At 40.2% G+C, this 17,348-nt stretch overlaps 1 protein-coding gene across 1 annotated transcript; it reads right to left on the reverse strand.

The window, feature by feature from the left end:
- Positions 1–480: 480 nt before the first annotated feature.
- LOC306974322 (sperm acrosome membrane-associated protein 4-like) lies at positions 481–14,227 on the reverse strand. Its single transcript, XM_079571516.1, has 3 exons — positions 14,114–14,227; positions 2,858–2,968; positions 481–2,305 (listed from the first exon to the last, which is right to left on the reverse strand). Exons 1-3 carry the CDS (start codon positions 14,163–14,165, stop codon positions 2,082–2,084), a joined length of 387 nt encoding a protein of 128 aa, XP_079427642.1. The 5' UTR covers positions 14,166–14,227; the 3' UTR covers positions 481–2,081.
- Between the last annotated feature and the right edge of the window lie 3,121 nt (positions 14,228–17,348).

Here is a 17,348-nt window from a genome sequence, read left to right on the forward strand (position 1 = left end):
AATGCAGGCTAGCTGATACCATAGAAATGCGCTAGCCTAGCACTAGCCTAGTGCCACGAAACTCTTCAAATATAAAAACTGCATGAATTACAAAAAAATATCTTCAGAAATCAGCAACACTCTGGCTAACGAGGAAATGAGGCCCTATGTATAAAATCCAGAAATATCCCTTTCAATAACCACTTATGTATTTGAAATATGGTTGTTTCTTTGGCTCAGAAAACTGAATATTGCATGTGTCTAGCTCAGATTGTGATACTGTTGTTTCGAAAGCGTCTCCGGCTCGAAGGTTCTTTGGAAATCGTGTTTGGCGCCTTGAATCATGACTGAAGAATCCCCTGAAGCAGGCCAAAGGAATCTTCTGGAAAAACCAGTTCATCCGGTGATGGTTACACGAAACCAGAGAGCAGATCAACACAAAGACATCCTTTTGGTTTGGTTTAATCACTTTATTAAAATCCAATTGAAACAAAACCCATTTAAAAATAGCGTCAGTCGAATCCGCCGCCGTTTCAAACACAGGCAATTTTCATGAGGCAGGAATTCGACTTCTGACATTTCAATAGTGTATTTACAAAGGCATTTAAAAGCTTCCCATGCGCCAACACATATCAAAAATAAAACCAAGCATTTCTGTAAAAACAAGCACAAATTTGAAAAGGCTTTAACCACAATGGCCTCCCGTTTATAAGTGATATAAATTATTAAAACTACAAATCATTGCGTGAAATGCTTTGGCTGTGAGGATGGGGATTTTTTTTTTTTTTTTCAAAACCAATAAAGCAAAACAGAGGAAGTGGCGAGACAACACAAATGATAAATATGCTCGAGGGCTTTACATTGACGTCGCTGTGAAGGATACGCCGACAGACGGACTTGGACGTTAAAATGTGCTGCGAGGTGAACATTTTTGCAATCACTGGAATGCAAAATGTGCGCTAATTTTTGTAAAACATCGTCTCAGTCATCATCTGGCCTGACTTATCATTTTTGAATTTGTTTGTTTTAGCTCAAGAACTAAAGAGAAACGGTGTCTTTAAAAAGTAAAAAAAAAAACACAGTAAAACATCCCCAATAATAGACGATTCCCTGTGAGCCAACGTAAACCGGGCAGAACGTTGGGCGGATTTCAAAGCGTCCTCTCGGACTTGACAGTTGTTGATAAAGTAATGGCCTCTGCGTCATTGAAGCTAAACAAAAGTCCAATTCATATCAAAGAGGCAGGTGAGCGGGTGCATCCCTCTCAGCGACTGAAACCAAACATCGACGATAAAACTCTGGATGGGACTTTGCCGACGCCGATCCATTGGAACCAATAGGTGGCGTTCACGATTTCGAATGTGATGATGTCATAATGGCAGGTGGAGGGCAGGGTCAATACAACTCTATGGGAGAAATGCAGTTTTTGGAAGAAATCTACGAAACGAAAATTGACAAATGTTTTTCCTCATCAGTATTTGATCGTGATTCGATTCACAAACCTGACATATTATTTTTATGTCTGAAAGTCCTTTCTATTGGACACGGTCATGTTTTTGCCCCCCCGAAAAAGATTGACCTAGCGTCCATTTTTGACCATTGTTATAATCTGTATGAGAGCGACTAGTCCAGTGCTGGAGGCGAGAATATTTTTCCTAGGATAGTTGGCAGATCAAGCAGTCACAAGTCATGAGAGTGAAACATCACACATATATCCAATTAGCTTAACCCTGACCCTGCCCTAGCCACTAACCTTAAGGATAGTGGGCCGGTGCCTAATCTTAAAGTTAGTCTCTGATTGGATGATGAATGTCCACCGTTTACCAACTATCCTAGGAAAAATATTTTTGCGTGCTGGAGGGGTTCATATTCGTGTTCATTTTTCAGTAAAATTACGCCCCGATAAACACAATGCCCTTTCCTGCATTATACAGTAACCACAGTGCTCAGATCTTTCACTTTTATTCAATTACTTTTCGGGAACAATTCCAGAAGGGCCGCCACATTTGCCACAGCAGCGGTAAGAATGTCCCATCTAGAGTTTTATCATGTATATGTGGTTTGGCACAGTAAAAACATCTCGCTGCTTTTGGAGGTCGGGGTTAGACGAGAGAGTTGGCGGCGAAAACAGCCATGACAGAGGCCAGGGCGAGCTGCAGTGCCCCGGGCAGGCCAGCGGGGGCGCTGTTGCACAGGTCGGTTTCGCAACAGGTCTTGGTCATGGAGTAGATCGATGTGTTGCTGGAAGAGGGGAAGTTGACGTTGCTGGATTTGTTGCACTCAGCAACGGCCAGGCAGCCCTTCATCTTGAGGACCAGGATGCCAGCTGCAGAGACAGAGGCAGAGTCAGGCCACATCTGTCAAAGGGTCTGTAGGAACGGCTGAGGTACAGCAGATGTGGAGAGAGACACATGGATCTATACTGAAAAGGGAACTGTGCCCAAAATCAACACATCGTTACCGTGGGGTCCGGTTACATCTTACAATGTTTACTGAGCACTGACACAGGTGAAGTGAGTTCAGATGCTTTGTCATGTCACTGTGTGAATGAGGAGGTGCTGACAGGAAATCAGGTTTTATTTTCTCGTCAGGTGATGGTTATGAAACTGAAGTCAAACTTTAATTAGGTCTTATACATTATATAGGAAACATTTTTTCAAGTGCAAAATTCCTTAAATCCAACTTCTGTAGAAGTTCAATTTATTTACATTTCATAAACTCATAGTTAAAACTCTGTGCTCTGAGGTGTTAAATGGAGCAGTGTTCAATAGTGTTCAAAATTTCAAACAAAAAAAAAGAAGATAGACCCTGGGCTTTTTACTTTTGTCATAAACGTCAGGTCAGTCAGTGATCTTGGTCGCTCAGCATTAGTGCTTACCTCCTTTTCCTTCGCCGCTGAAGCAGTGCTCTCCGGCAGCACAGGTGACCTCTGAGGTGGCGCATAAATCCCCAATTCCAATGTCACACTTGTAACAGCGCAGCGCCTCCACTGGACACACACAGAACAGACACTTTACTCACACCATCACATTTGTGACAACTGTATACATACAAGATTATACATTATAATTCAGCAGATCAATGTCATTTCGGTTCATTGGACTTTCATCTCTCATCTGAAAGGTGGCAGCTCAATCACTGCTGCTGCAATACCGCCGCTGTGTCCTTGGGCAGGACTCTTTCCAAAGTATAATGTTGTATGAATGTGTTCATTTCTATGAAATGTCCTTTAACCAACAAGAGAACCTTTTAACAGCGTCTAATGCAAGTAACACTAAAGATGCTGAAGAAAAAGGGTCAGGACTTAACCAGGGTTGATGATTGAAACAAGGACTGATCAATGACATATTAGTCCAGTGCTCAGATCTCTGCCCTGACTTCCTGTCGCTGAGAAAATAGATTCTAAAAACAGCTCGTACAAGTCTCTTCATAGTCTAAGCATTAAGGTGCATCTCTGACATGTTGGAGCCATATGAATCATCTCAGCTCTGACAACCTCAGGGAGTGGTCTCCAACTGGTCCCAGAGTCAGGACTTAACGTGAAGAGGGTGCGTGTCCGTTTTATGAAACTAAAATCTGAAACAGACTTAAAGATGTGAGACAGGCCTCAACTCTCACAATGTTCAAATTTACGACCAGTTTGCATTTAGCTGTGTTTTGAAAGCTAACTCTAGTTTATTTGCACCTTTTTGTGTTGTATTGTATGTATTTATACTTTATTTCAGTAAAAGAAATGTGAAGCACTTTGAATTACTTTGTGCTCCACAAATAACCCTTACCAAACAAAGCTTTTGATTAGAAAATATTCAGAAATACGATAATTGCAGTTTGTACGGGACATCCTGAACAAAAGCTACTCAATCACATCATGTTCAAAACATCCGCTCTTTAATGTTGGCACCGAGACGAGCTACAAGATGTACCAGAAGCACTGAACCTGACTGGCAGCTTGGAGCTCAGAGTTGTTGGGCACCTTTCACAAGAGGAAAAATCTCTGGGTCTGTCTGCGTGAAGGAAGTTAAAAGTTGTAGCATTTTTTGATGAATTCATCAAACATGACTTTGACACATCTTTATTAGTTATTATTAACTGTTGTGTCGTGTGTGCTTTGGAGCAGAAAACAGACTGAAAGCAAAAGCTTGATTTATAATGGTTTGAACACAAAATGAGTCAGTAAAGCCGTTCTTGTGCTTAGGAATAGTCAGTTTTTACCACACATGGCACTTCTTATTCAAAACAAGTTTCAGGGTAAAAATGCTGCTCATTGCCTCTTATTTAATCAGGCCATTTTGTTTGACTTGTTTACTGTTCAGCCACTATGACCTCCCTGTAGAACATCTGTAGAAATCTGGTCACACTGGTTGGGTGTAGGGTAATCACATGGATGTAATAACACTGCAATAAAAACTAAAAGTAAACTGCTGACTTGGCTGCTCCCCTCAGACACTGAATGTGTTGTGCTGAATATTACATTGGACAGTTTCGGTGCATCTAGATGTATTTTAGGACCTAGTGATCGGCCGCTGCCTGTCCTCTACACTTCGGTGGAAAGTAGGTTACAGCAAATGATCTTTACTCTCGCAGGTGGAATTCCCCAAAGTGAGTGACATACGTGCAGGGCTGAAGGAACAGGTTGGACCGGGACAGGTGTCAGCGACGGGAAGAGCACACGGCCTGAGGACATCACTCATGTGCCTCGTGTCAGACGCCTGCTGTAGTTCAGCTTAGTTTAAGGATTGGTACGTTTACAAAGATAGGAAAGCATTTTCAGTTTGTTTGCGTACATATCCGTCGTCCAGGCAAGTTCCTTAGCCAATATTTCAATGATCTGGACTCAGGTTTTAATTGATGTAGAGGGGGACTTTTTGAAACCTTTTGTTGCAAGGATCCCATTGCAGTGTTGGAAGTATGTCAAAGAAAATCAAAGTCTTTGTGAAATATAATTTCAAATTTTGATGACATCCCTTTCAGATTGGACGAGAGACGTTATTAACCTTAATATGACATCGCAATGAGAAATTTCTAACAAGTGCACCAATGAAGTAATCGCAAAAGGCCCATTATCCTATAAATCCTGTTAATAATGGACACCTTTGTTCTGCGTTCCTCCTCCTATATCAAACAATACAGGAGGGTGAAATAGGTTTTGTTGTAGTGGCTACATAATACACATGAGTCATAATGAATCATTATTTTCTGTGTGCGAGTCTGACGTCAGATGTGGAGACTGCTCCTATGCTTTATGTAAAGTTGGATTAACAATAAAACACACCTATCAAGTGACGTCTCTTAATGACATCATCAAACTAATGAAAACACTCATTCATTTACTGGCGTTGTTGAGAACACGTCGTTTACAACAACCACAGGTGGGTTTTGAGTAACATATTTTGTCAAAACAATTTCATTTTCACAAAAGGAAAGTCATCATTTGTAAATAATAAAATGTGGACTCGACACGTGACTTGTTTTTTTCTCAAATCCACATTTTGATTTTCCTCCGAAGGGAAAATAACAGGGACAGTCTCATCTCCATCTATTAAATGGAGTAATTCAGTTTTCATTGTTGATTTTGTAAAAGTTAATTTAGACACTTCCCTCAAACTAAAGGCTGTGGTTAAAGGGGTGGAGCCGTTTATTCTGGCACGTTTATTCTCAGCCGATTGCTCCGAATAATGAAATGAGCCACACCACATGATGCCGTTTACAATGCAACTCCCATCAGCTGACAATTACAACACGCACTGCAAGTTTTTCTTTTTTTTTATTAATCCACTCCACACCCAGTCAGTTTCGGTCACACCTAAATAAATAATATTCTAACCACCATGTACTTTTATCGTATCAATGTCCATACTATGATCCACCACACATTCTTGATTCATGGCTAGCGCAGCTTTACGTGCAAAACTAAACGCCGACTGTCTCAGCATCACATGGAAAAGTTGCAATTTAAAGTGGCATGTGGTAAAACCGCTCCCCATCGACGACATCTCAGAGAAATGTTGTCCGACGTGTGTTTTTTCCCCTGAATCCAGTCCGACCTGATGCTGGTGTTTAAGTGGCTACTGATATTCAAATGCTACTGAACTCATTTACAGAGCAGCAGCACAGACTAATGAGGACAATGCTGTTTGTTCTGTCTGTAATTGTTCTCTCTGGACAGACTGGCCTCTCAGGTGTTTGTCAAACCCTTCACGCTCACTGAACAAACACAGGACCTCGACTGTGACTGCGGGGAAGTAAACCACCGGATAAAACATTCAAGTTACGCAACTGGTCAGGGGGGAGCCTGGTGTACATGAATCGCCTAAAAATGCTCTTGGAAAAAGCATTATTTTGCTGAAAGAAAAATGAAATTGTCAAGAAAAATCAGCGTCACAGCTCTACTTCCGGATCCGCAGATGTGCAAGAAGCTACAAAAAAACTTTTACGATATATGCTATTGGCCGATATCATGCCAATAAAAAGGTTTCCTGTTTTTCCAATCAGAGCCTTGAAATCTCCCACATTTCCTCCAGTTTGGCTTTACTCAAATCTGAAAGCTTCTTGAACAAAGTGTCAAAATCGCGACAACAACGGGGATGAAAATGCAACAGCAAAACAAGTGACCAAAAAAGCAGCAAAAGAGCGACAAAAATGACTGATAATACCCCTAAGAAAGCGCCCCCTGCTGTCACAGTTCAACACTGACACATTTTACAGTCTAGAAGCAACATACAGCCTGAGAAAAAACCCAGTAAAAAGAAACGCAGAGTTCAAGTCTTCATTTAGCCCCAGAGTTAGATCTATTTCAAAGTTCCATTATTTGATCTTATTTGAAGTAGATTTAGTTTTGCATAGTCCTGGTTCAATGATGTTTCTCAGTTAATTCTGTCTTTTTGTTAAATTTCCCGCCGTCACTAGACCCGTAAACAGAGCCGTGTACGCGTAAGATGGTTACATTATGTGTATGTATGTTACGACACAAATGATGCAAGAGTCATGTGCAGGTGTTAATTAGAAATGAGTTTGATTTATGGAACAATTTCAAGTAATCCATCAGGTTTAGCGCAAACGCACACAGGTTTTCCGACCTCGTTCTCGGAATAGTTTCTAAACCATCAAACATTTAACAGATGAAGCTGATCTTATCTTATCTGTGGTTGTTTATTTGCCATTAATTGAGTGAGACAGATGCTAGAAAATATAAAGAGACATTCTTATTGTGTTTTTAAATCATGTTTTTTAAATAAATGAATTGTTAATCCAACAGTTGAAATTAAACACAGCCACAGTGTCTAGTTGTAGGCCTGTCACAATAGCAAAATTTGAAGTTCAATACATTGAGGGAGGCAAGAATATTATTATTATATTACCATTATTAGATCTTGGAAGTTAAGCAGGGAAGGGCCCGGTCGGTGCTTGGATGGGAGACCGTTTGGGAACACCAGAAAGCCGAGTGAATGTAGTGTATAGGGGAGTGGTTGGTGGTGGTCAGAGGGGCCGATGGCACGGACTGGTTGCCTCGCTTCCGTCAGTCTAACCCAGGGCAGCTGTGGCTAGGGAGTATGGAGTGAATGAATAATGACGACAGCGTAGCGCTTTGAGAAACTTGGTATAGGCTTGTAAAGCGCAATACAAGACTACAAGTGTTTATTATTATTAACCAAGTGCGTTTCTCCAGTTGAACTTTACCCAATTACCAACGCCTCATTTGAAAGCTAAGACCTACAAAACAATCTAAATGGCTACTTTTTTGCTCGTCGTCACTTTTTTGACATTGCTTTTTTGTTGGGTTTTCATCACATTTTCAGCACTTTTTTGACAAAAGCTCTCTTCTGGCTTTTTTGTTTTCGTCACACATTGTGTCACTTTTTCATAGCTGTTTTTGCTGCATGTTCATCCTTGTTTTTGTCTCTTTTTTGACACTTTTTTCAAGAAGATTTCAGATTTGGGTAAAGCCAAACTGGAGAAAATGTGCTTGGTTCAGGTGGGGGTGTTTTTTTGCCACTGAAACCAACTCCATTTTTCTCTCTCCACAGTAATCTCTGGTTTTAAAATATTAACAAGGACTGGACAATATGGGAAAACAAATGAGTCACGATTTTGTTTCTCATATTGATCGATCGATTTTTTGATTCAATTTTATAGTTTCATAATAAAGATAAATAAATGTAGCCGATTCCTGAACACAGACATGGCTTTTATACAAACAAAAACGGCATAAACACACAACAAGTCTCATCCAATCTCCAAAACTAGGGGCCGTTTCTGCAACATTTTCCTGTCGTTTATTGAGTGATAAGCTGATAATGTATTTATTGTTACAGGCCTAGTGTCCCGTCTCTTAAAAGTCGCTCTTGCGAAGTATTTGTCACGTCCAGATGCTGCTGAGTCATGTACAGTTGTGCACGTTGACATTTATACACTCTCTCTTCTAAACTGTTGTTGTCACGAACTGTTCCTGCCTAAACAGCGAGTGTCAGTGAGTCACGTCTTTACAAAACCTCAGGCTTCTCCAAAAACCCACAACTAAATGAAAAACTAAACTATCACAACTTTAAGGTCGGTTTAAATGCGGAATTTTGTGTAACAATTATGAGGAGAGACATTTTACTTCAGGAAACAGCGGGAGATTTTGGAGTAAAAAGCCTTGACGTGCAAAATCCAGACTGACATTGATTACTCATGTCATTCCCACGACTCAGACTCAGAGCCAACACAAAGAAGGAGCCACTTCATAATTATACATGTTCAGTGAGATGTTTCTTCAACACGACATGGATGTGAACAACATAACAGCCTGATGATAATTACTACTTTACGTAATAAAAACAATGATGGTTCACAATAACTCAAAACAATAAGAAAACTGAGCATATTGTTTAGTCATTGATATATTTAGCGATAAAGTAGCCATTTTGTAGAACCACTTTGTAAAACTCGACATATATATGAAACAGCTACAACACAAAACAGATAAAATGTTGCAGAAAACAGTCAACAATCTCCTCCAGAAGCCAGAGACATGAGCGGGAGCGGTCCATGCAAATCACACACACTCCTACTGCCCCCTGCTGGTTACTCTTTGAACAGCACCTCTGAAGGACAGCACTGGTGCAAACTTTCTGATCTCTTAAACACCCTTTTTCCACTTTAGAAATAAAAATGGAAGTAATGCAAGTCATTGATGAGTCGTCTTTTATAATTTATTGATACATTAAAAACTTGCCATCTCTTTAACTGTTACAGATAAAAGGCATACAGTAACTTGGGAAATGAAGCCGGTTAACCCCTTAACTCCCACCTGAACCGAGCGCATTTTCTCCAGTTTGGCTTTACCTCAGTCCAAAAGCTTCTGGAAAAAAGCTGTGAAAATAACAACAAAACTGAGACGAAAACAATGATGGAAATGTGACAAAAAAGGGAGAAAACATTGACAAAAAAGTGATGAAAAATTGATGAAAAAATGGCAAAAATGTCATAAGAAATGGACAAAAATGGATGAAAAAATGACAAAAAATTGACAAAAATGTGATACATATTTGACCAAAAAATTACAAAAAATGGACAAAAAATTACAAAAATGTGACAAAAAATGACAAAAAAATGACAAAATAGTTACAAAAATGAGTTGAATACCCAACAAAAATATGATGGAAAAAAAAACCTGATGACACGAGGAAAAAGATCCTCTCGGTTCAGGTGGGAGTTAAGAGGTTAAGTCACGTAACTAAGTACAGATCACGTGCAGGTACTTTGTTTGTGTCACACTGCAAGTTTCTGTTGTTCTGCATAAATAGGGCTGTGAATCTGGAGGTTTTGATTTGTAATTCTTTAGTTTCTACCTCTCACAATAGCAGGAAAACGCTGACATCTCCAATAACACTTACAATGACTACTCTATTCTTATCAACTTAATCCACAGTATCACACATCCATCCAAAGCATCTGATGTGGTCAAAGGAATCCCAAACCGCAGACACTTATCCCCTTCAAAACGGCGGTGTGACCATTGTGTCCTGAGCAAAATAACGCAAGTCATGAACAAACAAATGTGGCCATAGTAAATATTAAAATGTAGGTAAATTATGAGCTGCTGCAGAAACCAGCAACAGAAGAGAGATGCAAACGCAAATGCCTCTGTGCAAATACCGTCCGTGACCGGCGACAGGAGCCCAGAGGGCAAACGAAGGGGTGTGACGTTAAAGCTTATTTGTTTTGTTTTCAGACTCTTGTTGGCTTTACACATATCAAACAATGCAGTTGAGTGAGTCACCGTTTAAAAAGGCAGATAAAGTAACCACGTTCAAACTCTAGAGGGCAGACACTTCCAGAATAAGACACACCTGCCATTGAACACCCAGCCTCCAGGCATCACCGCAATTCAAACAGATCCTTGTCTCCCACAAAACACACAAAACTGGATCTGACCGGACGGGCTCAAACAGCTCAAGATCTGGAGGTTCTTCTCGAATCATCATCAAAAACCCTTCACCTGGTGGATCTAATGTCACAAAGACACTTCCCAACATAAACAACAACAAAACCTCCCCTCCTACAGTTTTCTCTTTGTTCTTGGTCCTTTGTGACGGATCCAGGTCATCGTCTTATTTCTGGTGAGACTCAAAAGACATTTAACACCGTCAGCCGAAAACATGCCTGATGCTTACATAAGTGATTTGAAATAAAAAAGTGTAGTTTTATTTAGGTGTTTCCCAAACTCTCCCAGTCTCCATAGTCTACAATCAAAAGGAACAAAAGGAAAGTTCAGGCTGGTCCTTTGTAAAGCAGGAACTATTGGTATTCCAAATCTCAAGGATGAATACAACCCAAGCCAGTCACAAAGGACTTCAGGCAGGGTCCTTTGTTTCCTGAGCAAATATATTTAACTAACTATGTTGCTATGATATTCAACTGACTGCAACAGGAAGGGCATGCACAATGAAAAAACACTGTAGGTCGAAGTACTTGATTGAGTTATCTGAAGTACTGATCTGACTGGTCAAATATTATTATTAAAGGTGGCTCAGTCAAATTGCTACTTGAGTGAAAGTACTAAAGTATTTGCTGTAGAAAATACTATAATATTCAAAAAGTACGTGACAGTTGTGAATAACTTGAAGATGAAGATCGTGCCCAGATTATCCATCTGTACGGCAACACGGCAGGGACAAAACTTCTATGTAATGAAGGTTAAATCACCAACTGGTCTGGGTTTTCGTGAATTTGGATCAAACCCAGTCCAGTCACTACTATGAACGATTGCACAGCGCCACCTACTGTTCATGAAGGGTGCATTACAAGGCTTAAGACGGAACAAACTATGTGGCAAGTAGAAAGTAGAAAGTATTATATTTATTTGTAATATTTTCAAATCAAAGCAAAAATCTCACCAGAAATACTACTCAAGTAAAGTACAGATCCTCAACACTACTCAAGGACTTAAAGGCACACTGTGTAACATTGTAGATCATACTGTTGCCACTGCCAGCAATACAAAACTGCGGTAATCCAAAAAAAAAAACATGTTTAAATCTTTTATTTGGCTGCCTTTAGTTTGTTCAGGTTTGTTTTTAGGTATTTTGCCAACGAATAAACCATCTGTAAAAAAAAAATGGAGGCAAAAGGGGAGGCAGATTTCTCACTGGATCACCGTAGTAACAGAGTAAATGCTAAACGATAGCAAACAAACTTACAAATCCGGCAGACTTGGAACCAAATGAGGAAGGGCTGGGGCACTCTGAATTTGCATAGAGTTTTTATTTACAACGTAATCGACACATTACGACTATACAGTATGTGGTCGTCATCAGGAAGTAGAAGCGACAGGTGGGGCTCACACCTGTGATGTCTACTTCCCCTGATGAAGACTCCAGCCCCTCCTCATCTGCTTGTACTTCATTCAGTTACTGTGTGACATGTTACACTTTGTGGCTTCAAGTGAGTTGACTTTGTTACCGGCCACCTCTGGTAAAAACCCTCCACATGACCGCTGATTCACTGGAACCTCAACTGGAAAAACAAAAACAGTATGTTCCATAATATTTTCATTCCCGGCCCCGCCCCAGTCAGTGCGCTCGTCTCCATCGTCCCTCTGCCCCTCGGAAAAAATGTAAAAACCTTCTTTCCATTCACATTCGGTCTGTGTATACTTTGTGCGAGAGCGGTTCATGCCACTCTCTCAGACTAAAGTGTTTACTCAAACCCAGCTGACGGACAGACAGACGGTCCAGCCTGTGCTCCCCAGAGACCCACACGCCCATGGACCCGTCCCGGCCACAGACTCCAGAAGCACAGGAGCCAAACACGCCTCCCGCCTGTCATTACCTGCACTCGCAAACAACTATTTCCTCTAATCCTAAAGCTGCAAGGGCCCACACCTGTAGGCTGAGTGCATCCCCCAAACATGGCATAAAGTTCTCGTCAGGAAAGGTGTGGTCTGAAACAGGACACCCAGAACAACAAGAGGCAAAGGCCAAGCAGGACAAAACTGAAAGAAAGGCCCTAAAACACAATAGTGCCAAAGGACAAACAGTGTCTCGAGTGAAGAGCTGCCTGGGAAATGTGAGACACAGGGCTGCTCCCGACTGTTTGGAGGCGAGGAATTTCTCATATAACAACACGCAGGTCGAGGCATGATTCAGACGCCCGTAATAACACGCCAAAACTCAATATGTGCTCTGCAGAAGACTAACTTTAGCACATTACGTGAAACAGAGGTGAATCAGCGCGGTCACAGGACTTTGAGGAGGATTTGGGAGGTTTCAAGAACTGTCGAAGTTGAGAAATCAAACCAAGAGAGGCAGAAGTAATCCGTCTAGAGCCAGATTTGTTGATGACGGTAACCAGAAGTTCAAACAAGCAATTCAGAGAGTCAGTAGAGGCATTGTGATTATCAAGATAAGATAATCCTTTATTGATCTCAACTCCCATGTCCTTTTTTCTGACAAAGTCTAGAGATTGTGACATGTACAATGAACATGCAATACATGATGTCTTGATGTTCGGTGCCACTACTGAGATAATCTGTCATGGGTGTCACATATTCCACAAATACATGCAGGGTACAATGCAGGTACATCTTGTCCAAGCATCCGTTCATAATGCATGGCCTAAGTCTCTTAGCTTACAAGACAACATAGTTACAATAAAATATGATTCTATAGAACTCTTAGGTACTCTTAAGTGGGGGGAAAACGTGACACTAAAAAGGTTATGAGAGAGATCTTAATCTTTGTATGCAGTGTAAACAACTCCAGATATTCAACAGTTGCAGCCACTGAAGAAGTTTTGAAAAAAATATTTCAATACCTATAATTTCATGCAAATGTGGATTTCAAAGCAACAATTCATAAAGGCGTGTCTATCAGATTCTAAACGGTGCTGTGAATCTACAGCCTGCGGTTCACTGTAAGCAAACTAAGGGGAAGCTGAATAGGCTTTTTGACTAGTGATGAGAATGCACTTTAATTTGCCTGTACCAACCTATCTGTGGTAAGCAATCACACACTACTTTGCAATTAAAATTGAAATGAAACGAAATCGATCGGTCGGAACAGGAAGAAATGTAGTGGGTGGTTATTTGAATTTTTGTATAGCTTTTTAAAATAATAATACATCACCTACATATATTTTGTTTTCACATTTAAAAAAAAAAGGAAAAAGGACATGGCACAAACAGTTGAAAAGTGACATCACCACTCTTTTGAGATAATCTAACCACCAGTAATAGCATTAAACTATAAAACTATTATGATATGGATAGTTCAGAAGCAAATGAAGTACTTATTACTCCAACAGCACTAATTTTCACTCGTTTCCTCCGCCCTGACAGTGAATTTGCCGTTGCCTGTTCTGTTGGTGGGGCTTAACGGATCCTTCTCCTGAACACACCCAGCTTTAACTCCCGACTTTGCGACAAATCCCAAGGAGGGAAGAAAAAAAAAAAGTGTCTCCGTGACGTTTTCTTGAATCTTTACAGAAAATATTGTTGGCTTAACCATCCTGTCTTTAAAAATGTAATGTAACTAAATGACATTAAATTTCCGATCGATTTTTGACGTCAACGTAACGTCATTTAGTTACATTGCGTCAGTTTGTTGATTGAAAAAGAAAAGAAAAAAACGGAAATAGTTAGGCTTTATCTTACCTGCAGCGAAGCAGAAGGCCACGGCGATAAGCTTGAGAATTGTTGGGTTCATGTTTGCGTGGAGGTTTTTGGTTGAAAAGCTGACAGCGCTCACAGTGAAGAAGACCGTTATGGTAAAACTCCGTCAAATGAACTTTTTCTTCATCACTGAGTTTATATACAGGCGCCGCCCCGCAGTTGCCCCACCGTCCAATCGGAATCAGGGAGGGTCGCTATGGAAACGCCACGCCCAATCGCGGTCTCTCATCAGAGGCTACGCGACTGTACACGCTATGTGAAACGACGGCTTATAAGGTTTGACCGCAACTCTATTGGGTCACATCAAGGTTGAGGTTTTCAAACTTTTCAATCGCTTCAGAAAGTATTTGACTGTCATCCATGTGTACTAGAGGACAAAATCAAGTTAAGCTGTGGAATTTAATGTGACAATCACGTGATGCAATGACACGCTATACAAAACAAAATATAGCTTACAAAACAGAAACAAGACAAGACAAAAAAAAAAGGGTCCCCATGAGTTTATCCAAAATCATTGATATGTCCCAGTTTGACACGGGAACTGTCCCAGGTGTCCAGGTTTTTTGGCAAATATGATCCCCAATCAATGTCATTGGGCCATGTGAATGTTAATTACAATGATTTAAAGGGATGTTTCAGGATTTTTGATATAGGGCCTCATTTCCTTGTTATCCAGAGTGTTGCTGATTTCTGGAGATATTTTTTTTGTAATTCATGCAATTGAAGAGTTTCGTGGCGCAAGGCTAGTGCATTTATATGGTATCAGCTACCCTGCATTAAAAACAGTCTGACACACTCCACAGAGCACCTGAGGCAAATCACTTATAACAACAGACTAACGATATAAATGTCTGTGTTGATAGAATAATTTCAACCATTTTGCATTTAAATGAACTTATATTTGAGCAGCATCGGCTTCGTGGTTGTATAAGCTACGCAGCGGCGGAGTGATCTGCTAGGAAATAGTCCCTCAAAATGCGATCATTCATGTGATGCAAGGTCAGTTATATTCCAAAAAATGATTCTATTGACACAGACATTTATATGGTTAGTCTGGTGTTATAAGTGATTTGCTTCAGGTGCACTGTGGAGCGGGTCAGACGGTTTTTAATGCAGGCTAGCTGATACCATAGAAATGCGCCAGCCTAGCACTAGCCTAGCGCCACGTAACTCTTCAAATATAAGAACACTTTGGATAACTAGGAAATGATTCTATGTAAAAAATCCTGAAATATCCCTTTAACCAATTAAAAATCTACACTATCATCTAAATTCTGATTGGATCGTGTCATTACCAAAATACATAAAGTTTAACCATTCTGGAAAAAAGAGTGAACATTTGGCTCCCTGCAACAAATTCCCTACTTGTGTCCCAGTTTTTAAGAGCAAAAATCTGGTCACCCTCATCTTGCTTCACAGAAAGAAGGTGTAGAGTTCAGTTCCCAGGCCTGGTGGGACCATAGTGTATTGATTTGATGCACAGATGTTCCAGGGATGCATACACTCTGATTGTACATGGAAGCACAGAAGTTCTTGCATATACAAATATTGCTTTGAACTATGTTTCTCTGGGCATTCTCTGGTTTCCCCCACTTCCAAAAACATGCAGGTCCTGTTGGCACACAGTGGCAGTGCCAGAGACCCTACATCTGATGTACAATTTCATGGTACAATTGTATAATGACAAATAAAGGACTTATTTACTTACTTCTCTGCAGCAGTAAAGACATTTCTGCTCAACCGATAGAATACATGTGAATGCATTTTATTGGCAAATGTTATGCTCCTTTGGAATAGTCATATCGTTGGTATAGCCAAATCGTTGGTATAGTCAAATCGTTGGTATAGTCAAATCATTGGTATAGCCAAATCATCGCCTCAGTTTACTTAGGGTCACATCAGTCATCACTTTTCAAACTGTCCAATGAAATGATTCCATTCCCATGAGAACAATGACCCCCTTCTTTACAAACCAGGCCAGACTAATTTAATTGTTTCAAAATATGAGCACATTATGTTCTGCACAATTTCTCAATAGTGTTATTTTATTAATGTACTTTATGAGAATGTGACATGGCTTTAAGGTTTGCAGCAGATACCCACTGTTTTTTGTGCCATGAATGCAATAAGACTATAAGATTGGATTTGGTTGATGCCAAAGTGTTTCGATTTGCGGAACATTGAAAGGCCTGTGTTTACCGGGTCATAGCATCATAATCTAACGTTGATATTTGAAACGTTGATATTTGTTGATTTGAAGTTGAAGTTAGTCCAAACAACATTTGCTATTGCTATTTTATTCTAGTTTACATTTCCATGCATTAACTTTCTGTCTGATGTAGATAAATCCTCAGTCACTCCGAGATGAGACTTCTACCAGGTGACACTTGAGAAAAACAAAGCACCAGTTTTAAACATTTCATCGACCTCCATGGCTTGTGTACTCCTCCTTTAACTAAGTATTTTATTGTTTACCTGCAGAGTTAAAGATATTCTGTCAGCTCAGGGTGATGCGGCTGCAGTGACATAATGCACCATGTAGAGGTAATCGCTGTTTGCCGTCCCATTGAGTTCCTAACCACAGAAACTATGGTGCCTGGGCTGGTCCTGGACTCCAAAAACAAACAGTGCAATGGTGTTAGGGATTTTAGTGGGACATTCCTGAGTCACCAAAACAGGTGTAACACTTCAGTGATTTGCATGAGACAATCATTGAAAATATACAGTAATCTGAGTGTACTTGTCCTTTAGTTAATGTTAAGAGCAGCTAAACCTTTGTAAACTCACATGTCAGAGATGCCAAACAAGTTCCTAATGTTATAGACATCAACAGTGCTTTTTTGAGTTTGAAAGAGGACCTAATGTATTTAATATCTGGCAAACTGTTCAAGCTATCTTTATCATTTTAATGGGAACAGTACAGTTTTGTTTGTGAGTCATGTGACCACAATTTGTTTAACGCAAATAATGTCAAGCTGAACCTGAATTGAAATCACAAAGATTGACTGTAAGCAAAGTGGATTCAAGTGTTGCGTCCATTTTAAATATTTTTGGTTAACATTGATGTGTCTGCTTTTCTTTTTCTCTCCCAGAAGTCGTGGTTGGTTTGAGTCTGGTCCAGCAGCTGTGAGGTGGGAAAGGTTCTGAACAAGGAAGTAATAAGGATTTTTTAGAAAAAGTCAGCTTCAATTTCCTTCTGTCTTACTGCCACATCTTT

The sequence above is a fragment of the Gobius niger genome (genome assembly GCF_951799975.1).
Source record: "Gobius niger genome assembly, chromosome: 14".
In the NCBI taxonomy this organism is placed as follows: Eukaryota; Metazoa; Chordata; class Actinopteri; order Gobiiformes; family Gobiidae; genus Gobius; species Gobius niger.